The 23,519-nt window shown below is 60.3% G+C and overlaps 2 protein-coding genes across 30 annotated transcripts in view; one reads left to right on the plus strand and one right to left on the minus strand.

Annotated features, from left to right (window-relative positions):
* The first annotated feature begins 2,995 nt into the window (after nucleotides 1-2,995).
* On the plus strand, nucleotides 2,996-22,604 carry MYBPC3 (myosin binding protein C3). The gene is made up of 32 exons (XM_075547682.1): nucleotides 2,996-3,020; nucleotides 4,006-4,272; nucleotides 5,394-5,513; nucleotides 5,604-5,711; nucleotides 5,797-5,945; nucleotides 6,736-6,853; nucleotides 7,472-7,520; nucleotides 7,656-7,685; nucleotides 7,842-7,895; nucleotides 8,686-8,703; nucleotides 8,966-9,129; nucleotides 10,211-10,343; nucleotides 10,679-10,803; nucleotides 10,884-10,989; nucleotides 11,087-11,253; nucleotides 12,110-12,275; nucleotides 12,937-13,043; nucleotides 13,140-13,169; nucleotides 13,801-13,929; nucleotides 14,202-14,302; nucleotides 14,926-15,085; nucleotides 15,849-15,953; nucleotides 16,051-16,239; nucleotides 17,795-17,929; nucleotides 18,073-18,240; nucleotides 19,627-19,715; nucleotides 19,969-20,164; nucleotides 20,341-20,480; nucleotides 20,635-20,794; nucleotides 20,861-20,997; nucleotides 21,193-21,379; nucleotides 22,525-22,604. The coding sequence occupies exons 1-32, from the start codon at nucleotides 2,996-2,998 to the stop codon at nucleotides 22,602-22,604; spliced, it is 3,912 nt and encodes a 1,303-aa protein (XP_075403797.1).
* Nucleotides 22,422-23,519, minus strand: part of MADD (MAP kinase activating death domain) — a 48,787-nt gene continuing 47,689 nt past the window's right edge. For all 29 annotated transcript variants that reach the window (XM_075545761.1, XM_075545748.1, XM_075545744.1 and 26 more), the window contains one exon: nucleotides 22,422-23,373. Coding sequence is in view for 16 of the 29 variants with exons in the window: in XM_075545748.1 (XP_075401863.1) it covers nucleotides 23,269-23,373 (105 nt within the window). In the remaining 13 variants the exon portion in view is untranslated. The remainder of the gene's footprint in view (nucleotides 23,374-23,519) is intronic.

Consider the following 23,519-nt stretch of genomic DNA (forward strand, 5'->3'; position numbering starts at 1 on the left):
GTCATCCTCTTCGTGTACATGGAACCCCGTTTCAGCGGCTCCCCTCCCCCTCCCCTCCCCTCCCCTCCCCTCGGGGATCTGAGCGATTAAAGTAAGTGATTCCCGGCGAGCCCTCGTCAGTGGTCCTTCTGCGCAGAGGTGGCGAGCAGCGGCCCTGGGATTTCTCAGAGGGCTCCGTGATGTTGAAAAGCTCTCTGCACCGCGGAATCCTTGGAAGCCTCAGTGGGGGCTTGAGTGCATCATCTCCAGGCTGCGTGCGAGCCCAGGGCTCCTCGGCCTCCCCTTCCCTGCAGCCAGGTACCCCGGGGCTCAGGCGCAGGAACCCCGCAGCACAATCTCCAGGGAGTCGCACCATGTTCTTTCGGGGTCAGTGCCCCTGACATGCTGGCCGCCATAGCCTCCTGGCGAGGAGCTTGCCCCATCACATGTACATGTTGGCCCATTGGTGGACACGCCTGCTCATGCATGCCCACATGCCCCCCACATGCCCACACATGCACCTACTCACGCACACATATTCACGCAGACACGCTCATGTCCACACATTTCCTCACATGTTCACTCATGTTTGACCGCATGTTTATTCACATGCATGTTCTCATGCGTGTGCATATGCTCAGACACATGCCTGCTCACATGTGCGCGCATGCCCGGGCTCCTGTTTGTACACGGGTATCCTCACGCGCGTGATCACGTGTCTGCCCACCACAGGGAGAAACAGACAAAAGTGAGCGGGGAAGCCTGAGAGTGAGGTGGCTGCCCACCCCCACCAACGTCCTACAATCCCGTCACCCCCACCCCACCTCCTGCAGAGAACCCTCAGGAAAGGTGGGAGGCAGCCCAGGTCCTCTTGTAAAGGCATCCAGAGGGGTGTGGGGTGGGGGTGTTCCAGTGTTGTCAGGAGCAATGCCCTGGGGCTTCTGGAAAGTGCTGGGCTCAGGATGCCATCCTCAGCGTGGCACCAAAGGTGGTGACCCACACTGGTCTGGCTGAGAGTGCGTCACATGGGATGTGCTTCTTTCTGTGTCTCAACTGGTGCTCTAGATGTGACCAGATGGTGCATCCCTTCACTGGGGCCAACGATCACGGGAGAAGCGTGGGGGAGGCAAGTCAAGACACCTGGCATGAATCCGTGGGACTTTTACAGGAGTCCACTCTCCTCTGGCACCCAGCCCCTCCCCTGGGGTGACAGCAGCCCCTTCCCACCTGGCTGTCCCTCCCCACCTGAAGCAGGACTCCACAGCCTGAGGCCAGCCCAGGCCGTGAGCAGTGATAACAGGAAGTGGGCATGCAGCGGATCCTATATGCCAGGCACTTTTCCTTGTAAACCAGCCCCACTAGACGGGTGAGAAAACAGGGGTGTCAGAGGAAACCAGCCTCCCGAAGGGGCAGGAGGTGCAAATGTGCAGTGATGATCTATAAAGGTGACAGTAAAGGCATAGAGGATAGGAGAGAGACTGCAATAAAGGAGTCTGACACCTTGTATGGTAGCATGCTCACCTCCACGCCTCTAGGCGGACCACGCGGAACGGAGCGCGTTGGGGAACTGGGAGAAGTGAGAGCGAGTCTTATCTCGGGACATTGATAGGTAAGCTGAAGACAGGCATATTCAGTAGTTACATACGTCACAAGGTGGGTGGTGTCTACATGAAGGTCCCTGAGCTCACAGGTGAGGAAACCTAACACCTGCACTGAGGGAAGGCACAAAGGGGGTTGGACGTCAAGGTGGGAAGAGAGGAAAGGATGTCTGCTTCCATAGGGAGATCTAATCAACCAGGTGCTCACTTTAAGGCAGCATAGCTGTTAAGGGGAGAATTTGTGGGAATTTTAAAGCAGGATCATGTACTTGGACTTTACCTCTAACTTACCCAAGTGGAAGCTTTGCTACCGTGGAATACCAGCTGAGATAGTTAAGGTTTATTGTGCCAACCTGGCTGAAGCACATGTGGGGTTAATTGAAGGGCAGAGAGATAAATGGCTCGGTGAGCCTCACCTTTCTAGTTCTCGAGTCTCTTGCTTTCTGATGGTTGGACCAGGGTGCAGCTGCCTTAGCCAGTTCTCTGCTTCAGCTGGCAAGGCTCACTTCCTGCAAGACATCTCTGAGGAGAAGCCACATGCACCTACCCTGATGCAGCCCTGGGTGCTGGAGCAGCAGTGTGGAGACCCCTGCCAGCGCTGAGATGCTTACACACGTTCACTGATTCAGCTTTCCTCCTGCAGTCGGTGTCATTGCGTGTGTTTTGTGAGATGGAGGAGGACTTTGTAAATTGGTGTCAGACATATGGGCTAATGTTGGACTTATGGGCTTGGATGACACTGCATTGGGATGTTTTCTTGATGTGCACTTACCCTTTATATAAAACTCTCTCTTAAGCATATGAGTTTCTGTGGATTTATTTCCCTAGTTTACCCAGACCGACACATCAGCTTTCCAGATTCCCTCTGTTATTAGTCAGGGCATATAGTCCTTGTCATATTTCCCTTGGTGTTCATTTCCCCTCAGGCAGAACTCTGGGCAGCGCCATCCAGGGTCACTGTGGAGGACCATAGCCCCGGATGTCTTTACCCCTCTGCACTGCCCCTCGCTGCCCCAGACTTTTGCCTCCCACATCTAGGAGGGGGCCTGGCAAAGGATAGATTTGACCCTTGGTCCTCAGAGAGGAGACCCTGGGGTCTCCCACCACACAGCCTGCCTGTCTCCACAGGCGTACAGGCTGGGGGTAGCTCTGAGGGCCACTGCGGGCTGGGGAGCAGAAGCCATCATTGTGGCGCTGGGGGTGGGGGCGGGGACAAGGGCAGCCAGGAGCCACGTAGGCCTCACCTTCTCGCAGAGAGACCTCAGCGCCCTGGAATTCGTCTATATTTAGTGGCTGGCCAGGGGGAGGCAGATAAGGAGGGCCTGGTGGGGGGAGGCCCTTATATAGTGCAGGGAGCCCCTGTCCCCTCTCAGTCCCTCAGACGGTGCCTGCTGGGTGTCTGTGTGACCTCGCTCAAGATGCCGGAGCCTGGGAAGAAGTTAGGTAGCTCCGGGTTGGGTTTTGGGTCGGGCCTGAAGGGGGCTTACGTGGGTTGGCGATACTTGGGGAGCGGTGCGGTCGGAGCTAGTTCCTGAGGGGAAGGGGAGGACCAGGCCTCAGCGGAGGCCCTCTGGCTTCTTCCTTAATGCTCACTCTCCTTTCTCAACAATGAGGAGGTGGATGAACCTGGGGTGGGTGGCATCCACCCCCCCCCCCCAAAGCCATCTCCCTACTTCCAGGACCTAGGGGGAATCCAGCCCTGACCCCTGCTGGGGGGTTGGGTGGGCACCTGGGGAAAGACCTGTGCAGGCAGAGCTCACATTTAGTCCAGGTGTCTGTCACCCCTGGGCCTCAGTTTCCCTATTTGTACCAGGAGGAGTTAGATCCACTGCCCCTAAGCTTCCCCAGCTCTAAGATCCTGTTTCCCGGTGGCCCCACACACCATGCGTGCCCCCAACCCCTCCCCGAGTTGAATGGCTTGCAGCCCCTCAGTTCTGGGAGAGCCTGGGCCAAGGACAGAGACATTCCCCCAGGGCTGGAACCCTGCCCCTCCCCACATGTCCCCTCAGGCAGCTTTATCTCTGTTGCTGAGGCCCTTGAAAGACAAATTTAGCCACATTCCAAGTAGAGAGAGTCCCAGCCCCTGCCAAGGGCCCCACGCCAGTGGCAGGGGGCAGGGCAGGGCATCACCCCTATCCCCCCCCCTGAGATAGGGGTGGACAGGAGGGGGACAAAGGCAACACTAGTCTCATGTGGACAGTGAGGCCAGGGTCTACCTACTGGCTGTGTGATCTTCAACAAGTCACTTGACTGCTCTGAGTCTCAGTGTTTACATCTGAAAAGTGGGCATGCCTGGTGGAACTGCTGGGGACACTGAATGAGGGAATGCGTGGAAGATGCTGGTCACAGTGGAAACAAAACGGGCTGCAGGGGCGCCGGGTGAGGCTAGGAAGGTGGAGTTCCTACAGCCTTTGCTTTGGTCCCTCAGGCTCAGCCTTCAGCAAGAAGCCCCGGTCAGCCGAGGTGGCCGCTGGTGGCTCTGCGGTGTTCGAAGCAGAGACAGAGCGGGCAGGCGTGAAGGTGCGCTGGCAGCGGGGAGGCAGCGACATCAGTGCAGGTGACAAATACCGCCTGGCAGCCGAGGGCACACGGCACACGCTGACAGTGCAGGACGTGGGCCCCGCAGACCAGGGGTCTTATGCAGTCATTGCTGGATCCTCCAAGGTCAAGTTTGATCTGAAGGTCACAGAGGCAGGTAAGCCCCAGGTCAGACTGTCCCCAGGGAGCAGCCCAACCACCTCTCCGTGTGCCCCGGATGTGTGCCTTAGCATTGGCTCTGCCCTCTGTCCCCTTTTCAGTAGTAAGGCCCCTTGCGGGGTGGCCCAGGTGTTCACCCCCACCCCAAGCAGCTCCAGCTGTGTGGGGGTGACAGAATACAGAGATGACTGAGGCACCCCCTCTCCTGCGAGGTGACTGCATTCCCTGGGTGCTGCCAGCGCAGCAGGAAGCCCCAGCACAACCCAGAGGGGAAGGGTGGAGGGGAGGATGGCCACCCCCTCCCGGAGGGGAGCAAGGCCTCAGTTACCAGGAGGGCTACCAGAGGGCTCTGCACTCAGTGTGTGCTTCCTGGGAGGGTGGAGGGGCGGTGAGTTCTGCCATATTGGCTTCACTCCTGACAACCCGTGTAACTGTGTGGAAGGCTCCATGGCGTGTCTGGCCTGTAAGGAGCCTGGTGGCGTAGTGGTTATAGGCTGGGCTGTGATCTGAAAGGCCAGCAGTTCTAAACCACCAGCCGCTCCGACAGAGGACGGTGGGGGCATTCTACTCACCTCCAGAGGTCTCCTCTCAGGCTCACAGGCAGCTCTACCGCGTCCTGCAGGGTCACTGTGTCAGCATGGACTGGTCGGCAGGGAGTGAGTCTGAGAAGCTCTAATAGAAGGAGCCCTGCGGGGTACACAGCAGGTTCAGCTCCAGGCCGCTCACGGGAAAGCCAGCAACCCCCCAGCTGCTCCGAGGGTGGGAGATGTGGCAGCCTGCTTCCGTAACGATGGACAGCCCGGCCACCCTCAGAGGGAGGGCAGCCCTGCCCTGTCTTATCGGGCGACACTGGGTTGACAGGTTGGGTGTTTAGCTCGGGGTCCCACGGAGCTGTAAGGTGAGATTGGAACCACTGACCTTGTGCTTACCCTCTGAGCCACCAGGACAGATGGGGCTGGGAGAGGAAGGAGCAGGCTTGGGTCTCTTTATGCTGGCAGGGGGGTGGGAGGGGTGAAGCAGGGGGACGAGGGCCAGGGCAGTGTTTGAGGCTATACAAGACTGAGTGAGAAGGAGCCAGGGATGGGCGGGGAGCCTCTCCAACCCCCTTCCTCCCTTCAGAGAAGCCAGAGCTGGCCCCTACCCAAGCCCCAAGCCCAGCTCCGGCCCCTGCCCCCATGGAGGCCCCCGGATCCCTGGCCCCTGCCTCTGAGCTAGAAGGAAGCTCCCCAAGTCCTGCAGGTGAGCAGGCTGCGCAGGGAGGGGCAGGGACCGGGAAGGGGCCTCCCAAGGGAAGGGGCCCGGGCAGCTCTCAGAGGCCTCTGACCACAGGGCCAAGCTCAGACACCACCACTGGTCTGGTCCCCGGGTCCTCTGGAGCTCCCGATGACCCCATCGGTCTCTTTGTGATGCGGCCGCAGGATGGCGAGGTGACTGCAGGTGAGTGTGAGCTGCTGTACCCAGGGGCGGGTGGGGCAGGTGACAGCTGGGCTTCCCCCAAACCAGGTGTTCCCCTCCCTTGCAGGCGGCAGCATCACCTTCTCAGCCCGGGTGGCTGGGGCCAGCCTCCTGAAACCACCTGTGGTCAAGTGGTTTAAAGGCAAGTGGATGGATCTGAGCAGCAAAGCCGGCCAGCACCTGCAGCTGCGGGACAGCTACGACCGCGCCAGCAAGGTGGGGGCCTGGGCGGGGCGGGGACACTGCCAAGAGGAGGCTCTGAATTGGAGATGTGGAAACGGGGGAGGAGCCCTCAGAGGGGTGGGTGGGACAGCGAGGAGGGTGACAGGGGAAGGGACATAGGAGGGGCACAGAGAGGCATCAAGGTGCGAGGAAGGGGGATGGGGAACCAGAAGTGGCTGATACGTTGGTCTCAGGGGAACATGATGAAGTTTGGGGCCTGGTTCAGACCGGCTGGGCACACAGTGAAGAATTGTGGGGAAAGGGTGCCTGCGAAGGTGTAAGACCCCTGGCGGAGTGGGCAGCAGAACAACTGTCATTATTCAGCACCTTGGTGGTGCAAGCCGTGAAGTTTGCCCCACGACAAGGCCAAAGGTTGTTGACTTGAACCTTCTCAGAGACTCCTTGTCGGTTGGCCTGGCTGCGTCCCCGAGGGCCAATGCTTTGTGTGCAGGGCATTGTCCTGAGCCAGGATGAATTCTGCAGCCAGAAAAGCCACCCTCGACCCCCTTCTTCCACGCTGGACAGGGCCCTAGGGCTGGCAGGCCTGGTGGTGGGGGCTGTGTACTGCACCGGGAGCCTTGTCTCCAGCAAAGGTGCAGATGTGGTGTGCCTGTCACTTGGTCTGACTAGGGGCCATTGTGTGTCTTGGGAAAGGGGCTCTGTGGTGATGGGGTTACCATAGTCTCCAGGGATGAAGAGACAGAGCGGGACCCCTCCCAGACCTTTCACCAATCCCAGTGAGGGGGCCTGTCTCCTGACGCCTCCCCACCCCTCGTCCCCACAGGTCTACCTGTTCGAGCTGCACCTCACTGACGCCCAGCCCGCCGCTGCCGGCGGCTACCGCTGCGAGGTGTCCACCAAGGACAGATTTGACAGCTGCAATTTCAGCCTCACCGTCCACGGTGAGGGGGCTGGCCCCACCCCCTGCAGCGGAGCGTGCTCCCAGCCCCGACCAGGAGCCCCTGGGCTGTGACGATGGTCACTGTGCCAGGCTGCCCACCGGAAGAAAGGCCTGGTGATCTACTTCCCAAACTCAGCCGCTGGAGACTGCTGGGGTCACAGTTCTGCCCTGACACACGTGGGCCACCATGGGTCAGAATTGGCCTGGTGGCAACTGCTCTCAGTAGCCTTGCAAGGCCAACCACCTGTCCAACAGGGCCCAGGGCGGCCCAGCAGGGTGTGGAAGGGACCCACAGGAGCCTGGAGCTCGGGCTGGGGGCATGTTTCAGCTGCATGCAGATCTTGTCTAGGCTGGGACCCTGTCTTGGCCATCTTGGTCTTCCTGGCTCCTGGCACAGGGCCTGGCACTGCCTGATCACCTGAACAGTGGCGGCTGAGCTGGGGGAATCAGGGTGTGTAGAGGTTGGGGGGTGTTGGAGACTCCAGACTGTCCCCACTGCCCTGGCACCTCGGTCCTGCGAAAGGACTCTCAGCGGGTCATGGATGGAGCAATGGGTCTACGGAGATGCAGACCCCAGGGCAGGACCCCCTCTGAAGGCCCCTCTCCTTTATGCACCCAGAGGCCATCGGCCCCGGCGACCTGGACCTCCGATCTGCTTTCCGCCGCTCGTGAGTGACTGATTCTTCTTGGGACTTGGGTGGAAGCATTGCTAGATTCTGAGGCCCCTCAGGGCCAGAGGTGGGGGCAGTGGGGGAGAGGCACAGTGCCCTGGGCAGGTGAGGACACGGAATGTGATCCCGCAGGAGCCTGGCTGGAGGTGGTCGGCGGATCAGGTACCTTCCCCTGCCCTGTTCCCAGACGCCTGGGGTCTGAGATGGATGGGGCTCAGTCCATAGTCCCACCAGGGTCCCTTCCTCCTCATTCTACCCAGTCCCCTCCACTGGGACCTGACTGGTTGTGCGGGGGGTGGGGGGTATTCTTCTCCACAGCGATGGCCATGAGGACGCAGGGACTCTGGACTTCAGCTCCCTGCTGAAGAAGAGGTAAGTCCCCACATCATGGTGCTCGGCAGGTGTAAGGCCTGGTCTCTATCTCAGCCGAACCGCTCTCCTGCTGTGACCCAAGGCCGGTCACGACACCTCTCTGGACCACTCTCCTTGTCTGCTGAGTGGACTGGCCCTGATGTTGGGAGGCATTAAAGTTGCTGCCCTCGAAACTGCCCTGCATGCAGATTTGAGTCTGCCCTCCCCACCCTGGGCTCCGGGGACCCCAAACAGCTAGGAGGCTCCCGAAGCCGCAGGGGTTGCTCACCAGCCCAGCTGACCAGTGTTCTCCTTCTGTCTTCTCCCTCCCTCTGCCCTGTCCCTTCGGCCTTCATGGATGCTGCCGCTGTCCAGAGAGTAAGGAACAGGGCCTGGGGGCTTGGGACGTGGGGGCAGCCAGGTGAGGTTAGGAGACCACAAGCTGGGCTGAGCCTCGGCCTCCCAACCTCACGTCTCTCCTGACCCCCGCCTGGCAGAGCTGGGTGTTGTTAGCCGCTGTGGAGCAGTGCACAGCGGCACTGCTGCGGAGGCTGTCAAGGCTTGGGCCTTTCACATGCCCAGCACCAGGCCTCTCTTCCACGGGGCCTTCAGCTAGTAGTCAGACCCGTAACAGTTTGCACCCCCAGGGGCTCCTGGCAGAGCTCAGGGGGTAAAAAGGGGTGTCTGCTGAGGTCCTGCCTGGGCACACCACAGATGGAGGGGCTGCCCACAGGGTGGGGGGCCCAGGGCTTTGTGGGAAGCGGCCCAGATCTCTAACATATCCCTGTCTCTGCCCCCCGAACCTGAGCAGCAGCTTCCGGATCTCAAGGTGAGTGGCCCTCTGAGTCAGTGCCCCCTCACCCCTACTTCCACCAGGAACCCCTTCCTCCTCAGGCCCCAGACTGAGTCCTAAGCCTCCTGGGTCTCAGACTTGGCCCAGGACCCATGCTGGCTTCGAACTGCCCCAGAAGAGGCTGGAGGGCCCCGAGGGTCAGGGCAGTTGTGGCCCCTGGGCCCCAGGCAGCCGCACCCAGGGAAGGGGGAGGGCTGCCATCATCTCCTGAGGCCTCTCTGTGGCCCTGGGCGCCCAGGGACTCGAAGCTGGAGGCCCCGGCTGAGGAGGACGTGTGGGAGATCCTGCGGCAGGCGTCACCCTCGGAATACGAGCGCATCGCCTTCCAGCACGGGGTCACCGACCTCCGAGGCATGCTCAAGAGGCTCAAAGGCATGAAGCACGAGGAGAGGAAGAGCCCAGGTGAGCCCCACCCACCCTGGGGAGGAGAGGCCCAGGTTAGCCCAGGTGAGCCCCACCCACCCTGGGGAGGAGAGGCCCAGGTGAGCCCCACCCACCCTGGGAGGAGAGGCCCAGGTGAGCCCCACCCACCCTGGGGAGGAGAGGCCCAGGTGAGGCCCACCCACCCTGGGGGGGAGAGGCCCAGGTGAGCCCCACCCACCCTGAGGGGGAGAGGCCCAGGTGAGTCCCACCCACCCTGGGGAGGACAGCCCCAGGTGAGCCCCACCCACCCTGGGGAGGAGAGGCCCAGGTGAGCCCCACCCACCCTGGGGAGGAGAGGCCCAGGTGAGTCCCACCCACCCTGGGGAGGAGAGGCCCAGGTGAGCCCTCATCAGGGAGAAGGAGGCGCAGGTGAGCCCCCTCCATCAGCAGCAAGCACACAACAAGGCTGTCTACTCCCGTCAAGAGTGACCATCTCAGAACCCACAGGGGCAGTTCCACCCTGTCCTCTGGGGTGGCTCGGAGGCAGAGAGAAGCTTGCTCAGGGTGAAGGGCAGCACAGCTCCGGGCTCAGCCAGGCAGGGCATTGGAGGCCGTGGGAACCTGCCCTGTGAAGTAGAGGCGCGTCCTGTCCCCTCACACTACCTTCCCCACGGATACCCACTGCCAGCGTCTGCGGGAGGGAGGTGCTCTGTAACCGCTGGGCGGTGGCCCCTCTGAGGTATGCTCGGCATGGCTATGGGGAGGATCTGGAGTTGAGACACCCCCCTCCCCTGGCAGACTTTGTTCCTTCTAGAAGCCCCCGCCCCGCCCCTATTCCTACCACCAAATAAGCTAAGCAGGTAGAGAGGACCCTAGGGAAAACAGATAGGGGGACAAAGACACACACACACACACACACACACACACACACAGAGCAGGCCGGCAGACACACAGGACAGACAGAAAGTGGCCCTGGAGACACAGAGGCGTCCTGAGGGGGCAGGAGGGCACGGAAGGGTGAGGGGTGAGTGGAGGGCCTGGGCCCCTGCCCTCCGCCGCCCAGCAGGGGGGAGTGGGGGACCAGGCAGGGAGCCAGGCGGCTGAGGCCATGCACACGCAGCCTTTCAGAGGAAGCTGGAGCCGGCCTACCAAGTGAGCAAGGGCCACAAGATCCGGCTGTCTGTGGAGCTGGTGGACCCCGACGCAGAGGTCAAGTGGCTTAAGAATGGGCAGGAGATCCAGATGAGTGGCAGGTGGGCCAAAGCTTGGTGGGGGGCGGGGAGGTGGGGCCCAGGTAGAGGCTGCATCTCACACCCTTGCTCAGCCTGTCCCTCTCCACCCCTCCGTCTTTCCCTCCTGTGTCTCTCTGGGAGCTTCTAATTTTTTCTCCTTGTCTCTCCGTCTCCCGCCCTTCTCTCTGGGACATTCCAATGACACATTCTCTTCCACAGCAAGTAAGTCCGGGCTGGGGTGGGAGGTCAACAGGGCCCCGATAGGGGAGGGGATTAGAGGGGGACATTCTAGGCCCAGGAGGCCAGTCCCTGGCTCTCAGCCTCCACCCTTCTCCCCACCCCGCTGGCCCTGCCAGGTACATCTTCGAGTCTGTTGGCAACAAGCGCACACTGACCATCAGCCAGTGCTCGCTGGCCGACGACGCGGCCTACCAGTGCGTGGTGGGCGGTGAGAAGTGCAGCACGGAGCTGTTCGTCAAAGGTGGGGCTGGGGACCTCCTGAAGGGGGAGCCATGAGGGCCACAAGGATCAGGGCCCAACCAGCCCTCCCTGCCTCCACAGAGCCCCCTGTCCTGATCACGCGCCCGCTGGAGGACCAGCTGGTGATGGTGGGGCAGCGGGTGGAGTTTGAGTGTGAGGTGTCGGAGGAGGGGGCTCAGGTCAAGTGGTGAGTGCCAGGGGCAGGGGCGGGCAGCGTCCCTGGGGGCAGTGGATGGCCGAGAGCGGCCCCGCCAGCATCTGTTGCCACCCACCTGCTCGTCCAGGCTGAAGGACGGCGTGGAGCTGACCCGGGAGGAGACCTTCAAATACCGGTTCAAGAAGGACGGGCGGCGGCACCACCTGATCATTAACGAGGCGACGCTGGAGGACGCGGGGCACTATGCACTGCGTACCAGCGGGGGCCAGGCACTGGCCGAGCTCATCGTGCAGGGTGAGGCCGGGGCGGCTGCCCAGACATGGCCAGAAATGTCTTCTCTCATGGTGCAGGGCCAGGCTCTGGGGGAGGGCCTGGCCATTGCTGTCTGGCTCCCTGCCATCCTCCAGGGGAATCTGCTTGTACCTGGGTCTGAGCTGCTCTTTTTGATCCCTACATGGAGGTGGGCTCATTGGCATCACAAACAAAACCCTCTTGCCAAAGAATCCTAGCACATAGTAAAATCAAAACAAACCCACTGCCACCCCATGACTTCTACAACTCACTGTCAACTCTTAATGACCCTATAGAGCACCCCAATCTAAAGTCTCTGTGGCTGCAAAGCTTTCAAGGAGTACACAGCCTCATCTGTCTTCCAATGGGCAGCTGGTGGGTTTGAACTGCTGACCTTGGGGTTAGCAGTTTAATACTTACCTGACAATGCCACCAGGACTCCTGATCCACCGACTCAAGTCTGGCCCTTTGTGAAACTATTTAGGGTTTCCGAGGCAGTCAATCTTTTCCAGGACAGGATAGCCTCGTAGTTCTCTCTCAGAGAGGTTGTTGAGTTTGATACCATGACCTTGTGGTCCAATACTTCACAGGAGGGCATAATTCAACTCATCCCTGCCCAGCCACATAGAGGGATCAGGAAAACCTGATTCAAGGTCGGTGTGACCTTGGCCAGTCCCTCTGCCACCTTGGATCTCACCTTCCTCACCTATAGCCTGGGCCTGTTGAGGTGACCTCTCAATGCATCACCACCTCAAACACTCACATGCACTCGCCCAGTAGCCCAGGCCCATGTGCTCGCCTGGGGGCTCCCCCCACCCCCGACCCCCTCCCGAGCTCACTGGCTGTTCACTGTCCACAGAGAAGAAACTTGAGGTATATCAGAGCATCGCAGACCTGACAGTGAGCGCCAAGGACCAGGCTGTGTTCAAGTGCGAGGTGTCAGATGAAAATGTGCGGGGTGTATGGTTGAAGAACGGCCGGGAGCTGGTGCCTGACAGCCGCATCAAGGTGTCCCACATTGGGCGGTGAGTGCTGAGGCAGCCCCAAGACTTGATGGCGGGACAGAGGGAAAAACCACAGGCAGAAGAGAAGAGACAGGGAGGGAGGGACACAGACAGACACACAGAGGCTGGGATTGCGGGACAGAAGGAGAAACAGTCAGAGAAGCACAGAGACAGAGTGACAGAAAGAGAGGCGGACACACGGACAGAGACTGAGACAGAGGGAGAAACAGGTTGACAGAGTGGGGTGGGGAGACAGAGACAGGCAGACAAAAAGAGACAAACAGATGGAGACATAGAGAGGGGATGTTTTAAGAGAGCAGAAGTAGACAGAGGAGATGGACACATAGGTGGGGACCCCAGGGTGCCCCACTTCCTGCTCCTGAGAGCCTTGGCCAGCTCCTGCCCAGTCTCTTACTTATCACCCAGCAACTGGGCCCCCGTGCTGGGTCCGGCCTCACAGAAATTAGCAGGGACCAGCCAATGCCCAGGTTCCCAGTGGTCTGTCAAGGAGAGAAATGCCCTCTTTCTGCCTCCCCCTGAACACAAGGGCAGGAGACACAGCCAATGAAGGAGAGAGCATTTTAAGAACCTGGACACCAAGGCCCTAGGAAGACGAGGCGAGAGTCCCCGGGGGCCTGCTGGGTGAGTGGTCCACGGACCCCTAAGCCCCCATGGTCCACAGGGTCCACAAGCTGACTATTGATGACGTCACGCCCGCAGACGAGGCCGACTACAGTTTTGTGCCGGAGGGCTTCGCCTGCAACCTGTCAGCCAAGCTTCACTTCATGGGTGAGTAGCGTGGGAGTGGGGTGGGGGGCAGGACCAGGAGCAGCTTGCAGGCCCCTTCTTGGCTCTGGTCCCACCTTGCTCTTCCTTCTTTTGCAGAGGTCAAGATTGACTTCGTGCCCAGGCAGGGTGAGTTTCAGGGGCCCCACTTCCCTGCAGCCCACTCTACCCATGGCATGGGGCTCCTGAGACCCAACCCCAGCTCTGCTGTTCATCAGACTACAGGCCACCAGTTTCTCTCTGCGAGTCTCAACTTCCCCATCTCTCACTTGGGGCTCCTAATAGCCAGGACTCGGGTGGCTTTTCCACGCATGTGACCAGACTCTAAAGGCTTGTCCGCCTCTTGGCCACTCCGAAAGCACAGCCATGCGTTCAAGGCTCTGAAAACCCTGCTGAAAGAACTGTGGGTCACCCTGTCCACCGCGCTTACCTTATTACTAATTTGGCCACAAACCCCTTTTCCTTTCCTCCCGTCAAGATGTGGGGCTACCCCAAAGACCGTTTGAGAAATGCCCCCCTAGGCAAACAGTGTGACACAGCTCTCAGGGACTCACTTGACTTAGGTGCTCGTGACACATGGCTGTCCGTGCCCAGGCCCCACTCACTGGAGGCAGGCACAGACCGGTGCTTTCTATTGTGAGCGAGCTGCACCCCAATGACAACCAGGAGCAAGGGCTTAGCTCCGGCCCTCCCACCCGCACCTCCCAGGGCCCTGTGCTTCTTCCCTATTCCCCACCATGGGCCTTCTCCTCCTCCCCAGAGCCCCCCAAGATCCACCTAGACTGCCCAGGCCGCACATCGGAGACCATCATTGTTGTGGCGGGAAACAAGCTCCGTCTCGATGTGCCTATCTCCGGGGACCCCGCGCCCACCGTGATCTGGCAGAAGAGCGCACAGGTGCCGAGGGCTCCCCCTCCACTCTCCCATCTGTGAGATGGGTTTTGAGGACTAGCAAGTTCAGGGACCAACTCCATATTTTCCCCTCCCCCACATACTCCATCTGGTCACCCACAGGGAGCTCAGAGGTCCAGCTGGCCTGGAAGTGGGTGGGGGCAAGGTGAACAGCTAGTGACAGGTGTTAGGGGAAGGGGCCCAAGGAGAAGTGAGGGGCCGTCAGGCAGGGATTCCATCCAGGCCGACTCAGCCCTCTCCCCAATTCAGCCCTCCTGCTCTGTTCCCAGGGGAGCACAGCTGCAGTGGGCCCGGCCTCTGATGGCCCAGAGGACGCAGAAGCCAATGAAGAGTGGGTGTTTGACAAGAAGGTGAGTGAGGCTGAAGTGGACACGTGTCCCTCGAGGTCTCCATGGAGGTGCTCACACGTGGGAGGTGCCTCAGGGAGGCGGGGAGTCACACCTGGCCAGGCAGGGGCTCCAGGGCACTCCCTCTCACACCTCAGTCGGGTGCACGCTGGAGTGAGTAGGTATATTTCATGTGGTCAAGTCCCAGACACTGCCAGGAGGCCGCTATGAACCACCATCCCTTCTTCCTGAGTGGACTAGTGAGGCTGCCATCAGGACCAGCCCCTCTGCTTTCTTCCTCCATGGCTGTTAGTCCTTCTACAGAGCCGGGAGGCTGCCTTATTCCCATCTGACAGGGAGTAAACTGAGGCACTGAAAGACTAGGTGCGTGGCTATGCTCTATGGTCAAGCTGGACAGGACGTCTGAGATGCTTGTCTTGGTACCCTGCGTACGGTAGATGCTAAACATGCTCCTGAAGCCGCTGTCTTCCTGGGAAAACTTCCCACATGGGCTGTGCGTGTGAGCCCCTCCCCGGAGCCTGATGAAGCACTGGTCCTATTGCCAGACTGATGGCCGTGGCACAGGCTGCAGGGGCCTCTGGGGTCTGGCGAGGGCCCTGACTCCCCAGCCTCCCCCCTGCCCACAGCTGCTGTGTGAGACCGAGGGCCGGGTCCGCGTGGAGACCACCAAAGACCGCAGCATCTTCACCCTGGAGGGGGCCGAGAAGGAAGACGAGGGCGTTTACACGGTGACGGTGAAGAATCCTGTGGGCGAGGACCAGGTCAACCTCACAGTCAAAGTCATCGGTGAGGCTGGCCAGGGGAAGGCTGTGTGGGCCTCCCCCAAGCCCGTGGTCATTCAACAGGTGTTCCAGGACACTGCTCGGAGCCAGGCAGTGAACAGGACAGATCTTGTTCTGTCTTTAAAGAGGGCGCTAGACCCAGACCCTTCCAGTAGATTGTGATTGTATTGGGGGGGGGGTTGGGGGAGGAGCCCGGCAAAGGAGACAGTACCCCAACAATGTGGATGTGTGGAAGGACTTGGGGTGTGGAGAGTGAATGAATGATTGCAGTAAGTGACCTGGGGCTGGGGAGGACTTTGAGGATGGGGCCAAGTGGGGGCATAGGTCAGTGAATAGGGGCCACAGTAGGTTGATCAGGTCCCAGGTGGTGACTGCTAATTGACAAGGTCAAACCCACCAGCCGCAGTCGGAAAAGGCCTAGCGGCCTTGCTCTACCAAGATTCCAATAAAAACCCAACGGTTCTGACTCACCGCGACCCTGAGGTTTCCGAGAATGGAAATCATTACAGGAGTGGCGTCTCCTCTTTCTCCCCCAGAGGGGCTGGCGGGTGGGTCCCCACTGCTGACCTTGCAATTAGCAACCCACCGCCCAACCCCACCGCGCCCGCCGGGCTCCTAAAAATCAGAGGCCCGGACATCCCGTGGGGCAGTTCTACTGTCTGCCCCGTGGCCTCGCGGTGGGTGGGGACAGTCCGCACTGCCTTCTAGAAAGATGGCTTTGGGAGGAGGGGAGTCAGCAGGGGAGTGACGCGGGCCCACCTCCGCAGATGTGCCCGATGCCCCTGCGGCCCCCAAGATCAGCAACGTGGGCGAGGACTCGTGCACTGTGCAGTGGGAGCCGCCTGCCTACGACGGCGGGCAGCCTGTCCTGGGTGAGCGCCAAGCGAAGGATGGCGGTGGGGGTGGGACTGGGGCTGGGGGAGGGGTGCCGGGCTCCCAGAACACTGTGCCCGCCTCCGCCCCCACCAGGCTACATCCTGGAGCGCAAGAAGAAGAAGAGCTACCGCTGGATGCGGCTCAACTTCGACCTGCTGCGCGACCTGAGCCTCGAGGCCCGGCGGATGATCGAGGGCGTGGCCTACGAGATGCGCGTCTACGCCGTCAACGCCGTGGGCATGTCCAGGCCCAGCCCCGCCTCCCAGCCCTTCATGCCCATCGGTGAGGCCGCCCGCTAAGCACGCCCAAGGGCCCAAGGGCGGCGGCGCCGCTCGGCAGGTTCTAAGGGAGGTGCACGTGTCCCTGCTCCTTCAGCCCAGGGTTTGCTATGTATGGGACAGGGCGGGGTGGTGGGTGCCTGAGTGGCTTGCCTGGACCAGCCCATGACTCCCTGGCAGGAGTGTTTGTAGGCTCTCCCTTCAAGACTTGGTTTCCTGTGTGGTGGGCTGGGAGTCTGCCGCCAGCAGCCCTAGGTAAAAGCAGAGTTTGGGGGATGGCAGGAAGTGGGCTGTACCTTTTGGAGTAAGGGTCCTGCCTCCTTTTCAGAAACCATCTCTGTACACTCAGCTCTGAGTCTAGTCCCTTAACCACACACACAAAAACCAAACTCACGGCCATTGAGTCAATTCTGACTCATGATGGCCCAATAGGACAGAGCAGAGCTGCCCCCGTGGGTTTCCGAGGCTGTAAATGTTTACAGGAGTGGAAAGCTTCATCTTTCTCCCGCGGAGCAGCTTTGAACTGCTCACCCTGCGGTTAGCAGACCAATGCACAACCTCTGCCACCAGCCATCTCTCTTCATCACACAGGGCCTGGAAATGCTCATGGGTTAGCTCAACGCTTCTCGAAGCGTGCAATGACGCTCCCTGTGGCCAGGGGCGGGGTGGCTGCAAAAACAGATACCTGCACTTTATCCTGGATGATGATCTACATAGCAGTCTTTCCTTCCCAGGGAGGCTGCTAAGTAATTTTGTTTTCTGAAAGGGGGAGGCATGTAGGCCAAACACATTGGGGAACCCATGCGTTAGCTGTCTTTGGTAAGCACATGTGTAGGTTTTCTTGCATCCGCAGAGGAGACTCACCTTCTGAGCATGTGTGTGTGTGTGTTTTCTGTGTCTCTTGCTATGTAAACCCACTGTGGCTGAATCAGTTTGAACATGCAGTGACCCTATAGGGCAGACCAGATCTACTTCTTGGCATCTGGAGAACTACACGCCTTCACAGGAGCAGGGCAGCCTCATCTTTCCCCCCAGAGGGGCCGGTTGTTAGTAGCCTGCTGCTTAACCCAGTGTTCCACCAGGGCTCAGGGGCTTTTGTCGTTTAGATCTTTTGTTCATTCTAAGGAGCCCTGATGGCACTGTGAGCTAAAAGTTGGGCTTTTAGCTGCAAGGTCTGCAGTTCGAAACTACCAGCTGCTCCACAGGAGAATTATGAGGCTTTCAGTGCTTGTCAAGACTCAGAACCCCCAGCAAACTGTTCTGCTCTGCCCTGCAGGGTCACTATGAGTTGGAATTGACTCAATAGCCATGGGGTGGTTTTTTTTTTGTAACGATTGTTGATTTTGCCTGTTATGATTGTGACTTAGATGGGGGGTGATTTTGCTTATCCTGACCCAGAGACATGCCTTTTAACAACGTGAAGATGTTCTCTAAAGTGTCTTAAAGCCAACTGGAGAGAGGTTCCTTTTGACTAGTGGGAAGTTCAGGTTCTTGGGGCTCCTTGGCTTCCTCCAGGTGCTGGCTCCCTCAGCCCCCTCTCTGGTCTCCCCTCTGCCCAGCACCCCCCAGTGAACCCACCCACCTGGCTGTAGAGGATGTCTCTGATACCACGGTCTCTCTCAAGTGGCGGCCCCCAGAGCGTGTGGGAGCAGGCGGCCTGGATGGCTACAGCGTGGAGTACTGCCAAGAGGGTTGTGAGTGCCCCTGCCCGGGCCAGGCCCCTGCCACCCTTTGGGCCTTCTGTCCTCAGCAGAGACCCCAGCCAGCCATCAGTGGGTAGGCAGTGGGGCAGCCTGTTGCTGCTGATTCGGTCTCAGCCCTGCCTCCCACCCCCCAGGCTCAGAGTGGGTGGCTGCCCTGCAGGGGCTGACCGAGCGTACAGCCATGCTGGTGAAGGACCTGCCCACAGGGGCCAGGCTGCTCTTCCGAGTGCGGGCTCACAATGTGGCCGGACCTGGGGGCCCTGTCACCACCAAGGAGCCCGTGACGGTACAGGAGATACTGCGTGAGTATGTCGGACTGCTTGTCTCCCTCACGTGACCTGGCCGGTGTCCAGTCACAGGGCCTGTCACTGAGTCTCAAGTTCTTGTGCTGGGTCCCCTGCCAGAGGAAGAGTCAGGGTGCTGGACTGGTGCGTATGAGTGTGAGTGTGTGTGTGTGTGTGTGTGCGCGCGCGCGCGGGGTGTCTCATCCACACCCTGGCATCTCAGAGCTCGATTATGGAAGCCAGACTCGTGTGAAGGTGGTGAGGCCAGGCCGTGTATAGAGTCAGGAGCCTTCGTTTGAAAGCTCTTGATGGGACCACATGCAGTTCCGGAAGTGAGCCAAGGAGCATTGCAAAGCAAGGCTTATGGAGTGAAGGGGGCGCGGGGGCGGGGTTGCCTCGAGTGATTACCGAACATGATTGCAGGAGTATATGCTCCTGGGGCGGGGGGCTCAGGGGGCTCCTTGGGATATCCTCAAAGGTCTTTCCCGAGTCATAAGATGTTAGTGGCCTCCAACACGTGTTCCTGGCATCAGTGTGTGCAGAACATTTCCGTGAAGACCCTCAAGGGTAGGTTCTTTCCACACCTGAGCCTTACCACCAAGAAAGACCTGATTCAGCTTGTTTAAATTTCAGAAGCGCTAGGGACAGTGGGGGGTTTCCCAATAGTCAAGGTAAGCACAGGCTTACCTGGTATGAATCATTTCACCTGACTTTCATTAACACACAGTGGTTAAAATACACCAAACACACGTGAGGCTGTCCACTACACATTAGTAAGTACGCACAAGGAAGCTTGTCCATGTCAGGGGCTGTCCTTTTGAAAAGAGGCTTTGGTTCTGTAGGAAGGTGCTGTGGGTTTGAGACAGTGGCCCGCCAGACTGAGTAAGCAGAAGCCCGTGCTTGCCCTGCTTCCTTGGGCACCCTGACTCTGAGTAGGGAAACTGTAAAGAACTCACAGCGGAGCCTGAGCTGATGCCAGCCCTCAGGGTAGAGGCAGGCTGCAGACCTCAACGATTCTCAGATCAGTGTGTCTCGAGTTTCAGTTCTCGGGCAGCAGTGAGACCACTTGGGATCACACTGGCCTGTCCCAGACCAGCTTCCTGGTCCGATGAAGAAGGGACTGGGTTAAAGACTCATTGTCACAGTTGGAAACAGCTGCCACCGTGGAGTCAACCAAGTTGCTCCCATTCCCCAGTCTCTGCCTCATGCAGCAGTGTGGTGAGGTTCAGGTGCGATCCGGAACTGCGTGGGCTTGAGTGAAGTTAAAGGGCCAGACAGCTCCTGTCTCAGCTGCAGCCCCTAGAGCCCCCTGCCTGACAGAAGCAGATGGGGGTGTGGGAGGGGCTCCCACAAGGCTGGGGACTGTGGTAAGCCCTAGCTGAGCCCACCCACCCTTACCCACAGAGCGGCCACGGCTCCAGCTGCCCAGGCATCTGCGTCAGACCATCCAGAAGAAGGTTGGGGAGCCTGTGAACCTGCTCATTCCTTTCCAGGTGTGCAGACCCCTTCCCTGTCCCGAGAATGGCTGGATCCAAACCCTGAGCCCATACCCACCGCTCCCAGGGAAAGCCAGGGCCAGGGTTGAGCTGCATGGGAGTGCTACCCGCGAGGTCCATGGTTCAAACCCACCAGCTACTCCTCGGGAGAAAGGAGACTGCTGGCTCCCATAAACCCCCACAGCCTCTGAAAGCACAGGGTCACTCGGAGTGGGAACTGACTGGGTGGTCTGGCTTTGTTTCCGCTCAGGGCAAGCCCCGGCCTCGGGTCACCTGGACCAAAGAGGGGCTGCCACTGGCAGGCGAGGAGGTGAGCATCCGAAACAGCCCCACAGACACCATCCTGTTCATCCGCTCCGCCCACCGCGCCCACTCGGGCACCTACCAGGTGACCGTGCACATCGAGAATATGGAGGACAAGGCCACGCTGCTGCTGCAGATCGTGGGTGCGTGACCCTGGGCCTCCGACCCCACGCATTTCTGGTTCCCAAGCTGGGCTCCGGCTCTTGGGGTGGGGGGGCAAGGAGGTGGGGGCGTGGCCCTGTGCCCTCCTGGGTCTCTCAGCCCCGCAGGTGGCGGCAGACCAGCGACCTCTGACTCAGGCCAGGTGGTCTCCCTGCAGATAAGCCAAGCCCCCCCCAGGACATCCGCGTGACCGAGGCCTGGGGTTTCAATGTGGCTCTGGAGTGGAAGCCGCCCCAGGACGACGGCAACACAGAAATCTGGGGTTACACGGTGCAGAAGGCCGACAAGAAAACCATGGTGAGGGGGACGGGGGTGGGGGTGGGGGGGGGTGGGGAGTCCAGGCTGCCCCACCGACCCCGCCCCCCAGCCCCCTCCAGGGGGCGGGGCGGTGGGGAGGAGCCGCCCGCAGGCTGGAAGCCCAGCCCCGACGCCCGCCCCGCGCCCTTGGCAGGAGTGGTTCACGGTCCTGGAGCACTACCGCCGCACGCACTGCGTGGTGCCCGAGCTCATCGTGGGCAATGGCTACTACTTCCGAGTCTTCAGCCACAACATGGTGGGGCCCAGCGACAAGGCCGCCACCACCAAGGAGCCCGTCTTCATCCCCAGACCAGGTGAGCCGGGGGTGGGGGGGCTTCCCTCCACGCGGCCCTCCAGGTACTGAGCTCTCCCCGCCACAGGCATCACGTATCAGCCACCCATCTACAAGGCCCTGGACTTCTCCGAGGCCCCCAGCTTCACGCGGCCGCTGGTGAACCGCTCGGTCATCGCAGGCTACAATGCAGTCCTCTGCTGCGCTGTCCGGGGGAGCCCCAAGGTATAGCCCGCCAGCCTTGAGTAGGACCCCAGGCCACCCTGCTCTCTCCCCGCCAACCATCACCACCACCAGGCCTTGGCTCAGGCGGTGTTCTCAGCCTCGGGGCTCCGTGGGGGGCACCATGGGAGGTGTGGGAGCACATAGGGGCCTGTCGGGCCCTGGTAGCCAGAGATAGCTCCTCTGTCCGCTCTACAGCCCAAGATTTCCTGGCTCAAGAACGGCCTGGACCTGGGTGAGGATGCCCGCTTCCGAATGTTCTGCAAGCAGGGCGTGCTGACCCTGGAGATCCGAAAGCCTTGTCCCTTCGACGGGGGTGTGTATACCTGCAGGGCCACCAACCTGCAGGGCGAGGCACAGAGTGAGTGCCGCCTGGAGGTGCGAGGTAAGGAAGCCCTGGCTGGGGCCAGCCTTGGGGGGAAGGGGCACCCACCCGACTGCCCTGCCAACAGCATAGCCCTGGGAGGACTTGGGGGGGAGCAATGCAGGGATGGCACAGTGCATGGCCTTCTCTCCTACAGTGCCCCAGTGACCAGGAGACGCCCTGCCAGGCAGTGGCTAGGTAGGTACAACACCTGGCAAGAGGAAGTGAGGGGGGGATGGGGGAGGTCCCAGCTGATGCACTCACAAGGGGACCTGTGCCGCAGGTGCGACCCAGCACCAGCCCTGCGATTCCGGAGCCTGGGGAGCCAGAGAAGTCATCTTCCTCTGTTCTGTTGGCTGGGGGGCGGGGGGAGTTGGGCACCAATGCTGTAGAGTTGGCACTGGGGGGGGGGGGCTTCTGGTAGACTGGCCTCTCCTAGTTCCTGTGAGGCTCTCTGATTTCTGGGGAAAAAGGGAGTGGGCCCCGGGAAATGATGGTGGGGGACAGGGCCCATCAGATTCTACACCCCACGTGTGTCAGGGCAATAAAGGATCACGCCTTCCGCGGGCCGGCCTCGTCACTCTCGGAGAAGCTGGTCTCCAACTGTCCATCTCCAGACATGAGTCAGGACGCTTCTCTGCTCCTCCTTCTTCCATGAGGGGCCAGTCATCAGCGAAGGTGCTTTTGGCTCTTTCCTGCCCAGCAAGTGCCACAAGGCATGGCAGAGAAGACAAATCCCACCAAGACTGAGCTGCCTAACCCAAGGGCACTCCAGCCCCTGCAAGGTTCTCGAGGACAGCGCCAGGCCTTGTCTGTCTGCTCTGGTGGCAGTGGTCCCTCTAGTGGCCACTTCACAGTAACCCAGCCTCAGCAGAGCCCAAGGTGTCATGTGAAAGACAACTACCCCCAAGGAGTGGGGGTCCAGAGTGCCAGTCTGGGGTGGAGTTGGGCCAGCCTCCCTCAGACCTGGGTAGCACCAGCCCCATCTCCCTCCTTCCCACGGGGTCTGCTCAGGCCCATCAGCTTTCAACACCAGGCAGTCAGGGGCCTGCGAGGGGTGAAGGACATTTATTTCAGTCACACCGCTGTACACGTTCCATAAATAATGTGGAGCAGAAATATTTACAGTCAGCTCGTGCCCATCCCCAGGCTGCCTCTCCTTTCAGGCACCTGGTGCCAGGAGAGCCTGGCTGCAGACACAGGTGTGGGTGTTGAGCTGCCCCCTCCCCTTCCCACCCCTCCCTGATTCTTAGCCAAGCAGCCGGGGTCCCTGGGGCTGTCAGCCCAAGCATACTGCGCTCTCATGCGGCGGGGGTGGGGTGGGGTGGTGGTGGACTTTGGGCAGAGTCCCACTCAACAGAAAGGCCATCCCTCAACACTGCCCCACTGAGGCTGAGGCGGCAGGAGCCTAGCCAGCTGGGAACATTGGCTTAAGGAAGCAGGGTGGAGGGTCACTCTTGCCAGCTATCCCTGACTATCCACCCCACCCCCTTGGTCCCTTGTCTACCTTGTCGGGAGGGCAGGCCACTGGCTGCTGAGGGCACAGAGCCAGGCTGCACACTGGAGCTTACAACACCAAGAAGACAGATGAGCAAACACAGGGACACCCAACAGTGGATTCACACTGGCTTACACGGAAAGTTCTCAGAAGCCACTGGCCTAACACGCCCACGGGAACACGCGTACACGCACACTCTTGTGCCCTGAGCGGGCAGGAGGAGGAAAGGGGCTAGAGACTAGCCCAGCTTGACGATGGGCACGTCTGTCCAAAACCAGGCCTGGGAGACACACGGCTAGGAATGAGCTCAGCCTGCAGACAAACGCCCTGCACCCTCAGTCTCAGCAGCCCTGGGCACGGGACCAGCAGGAGGGGAGCGGCTGGGGCGGGGCAGCTGTGTCGTCCCTCTCCGTCAGCTAGAGACAGGCCTGGGTGGGGTCCGGAGGTCTTCCTCGCTGCTTCGGACTGCAGCCACGTAGGAGAAGAGACACAACACAGAGTAGCAGATCTCGTGGGCCTAGAGGGGAGAGAGTAACAGGGAGGTTACCACAGACACCGCCACACTGCACGAGGGAAGGACAGGCCTGCTCGAACGCTGGGTTGGTCCCTGAGCCTGAGCCAGGCTTCAGGTGCCTCCCGGGGGCGAGGGACTGCGTGTGGGTC

Source organism: Tenrec ecaudatus, chromosome 4 (assembly GCF_050624435.1).
Source record: "Tenrec ecaudatus isolate mTenEca1 chromosome 4, mTenEca1.hap1, whole genome shotgun sequence".
In the NCBI taxonomy this organism is placed as follows: Eukaryota; Metazoa; Chordata; class Mammalia; order Afrosoricida; family Tenrecidae; genus Tenrec; species Tenrec ecaudatus.

What these genes read in the sequence shown, in the direction of transcription:
- MYBPC3 (XM_075547682.1), top strand. Translation starts at nt 2,996, where the DNA reads ATGCCGGAGCCTGGGAAGAAGTTAG. An exon ending in AAGGTGTCCCACATTGGGCG is followed by an intron (nt 12,276 to 12,936) that starts GTGAGTGCTGAG and finishes CATGGTCCACAG; the next exon opens with GGTCCACAAGCTGACTATTG. An exon ending in CACCGTGATCTGGCAGAAGA is followed by an intron (nt 13,930 to 14,201) that starts GCGCACAGGTGC and finishes TCCCCAATTCAG; the next exon opens with CCCTCCTGCTCTGTTCCCAG.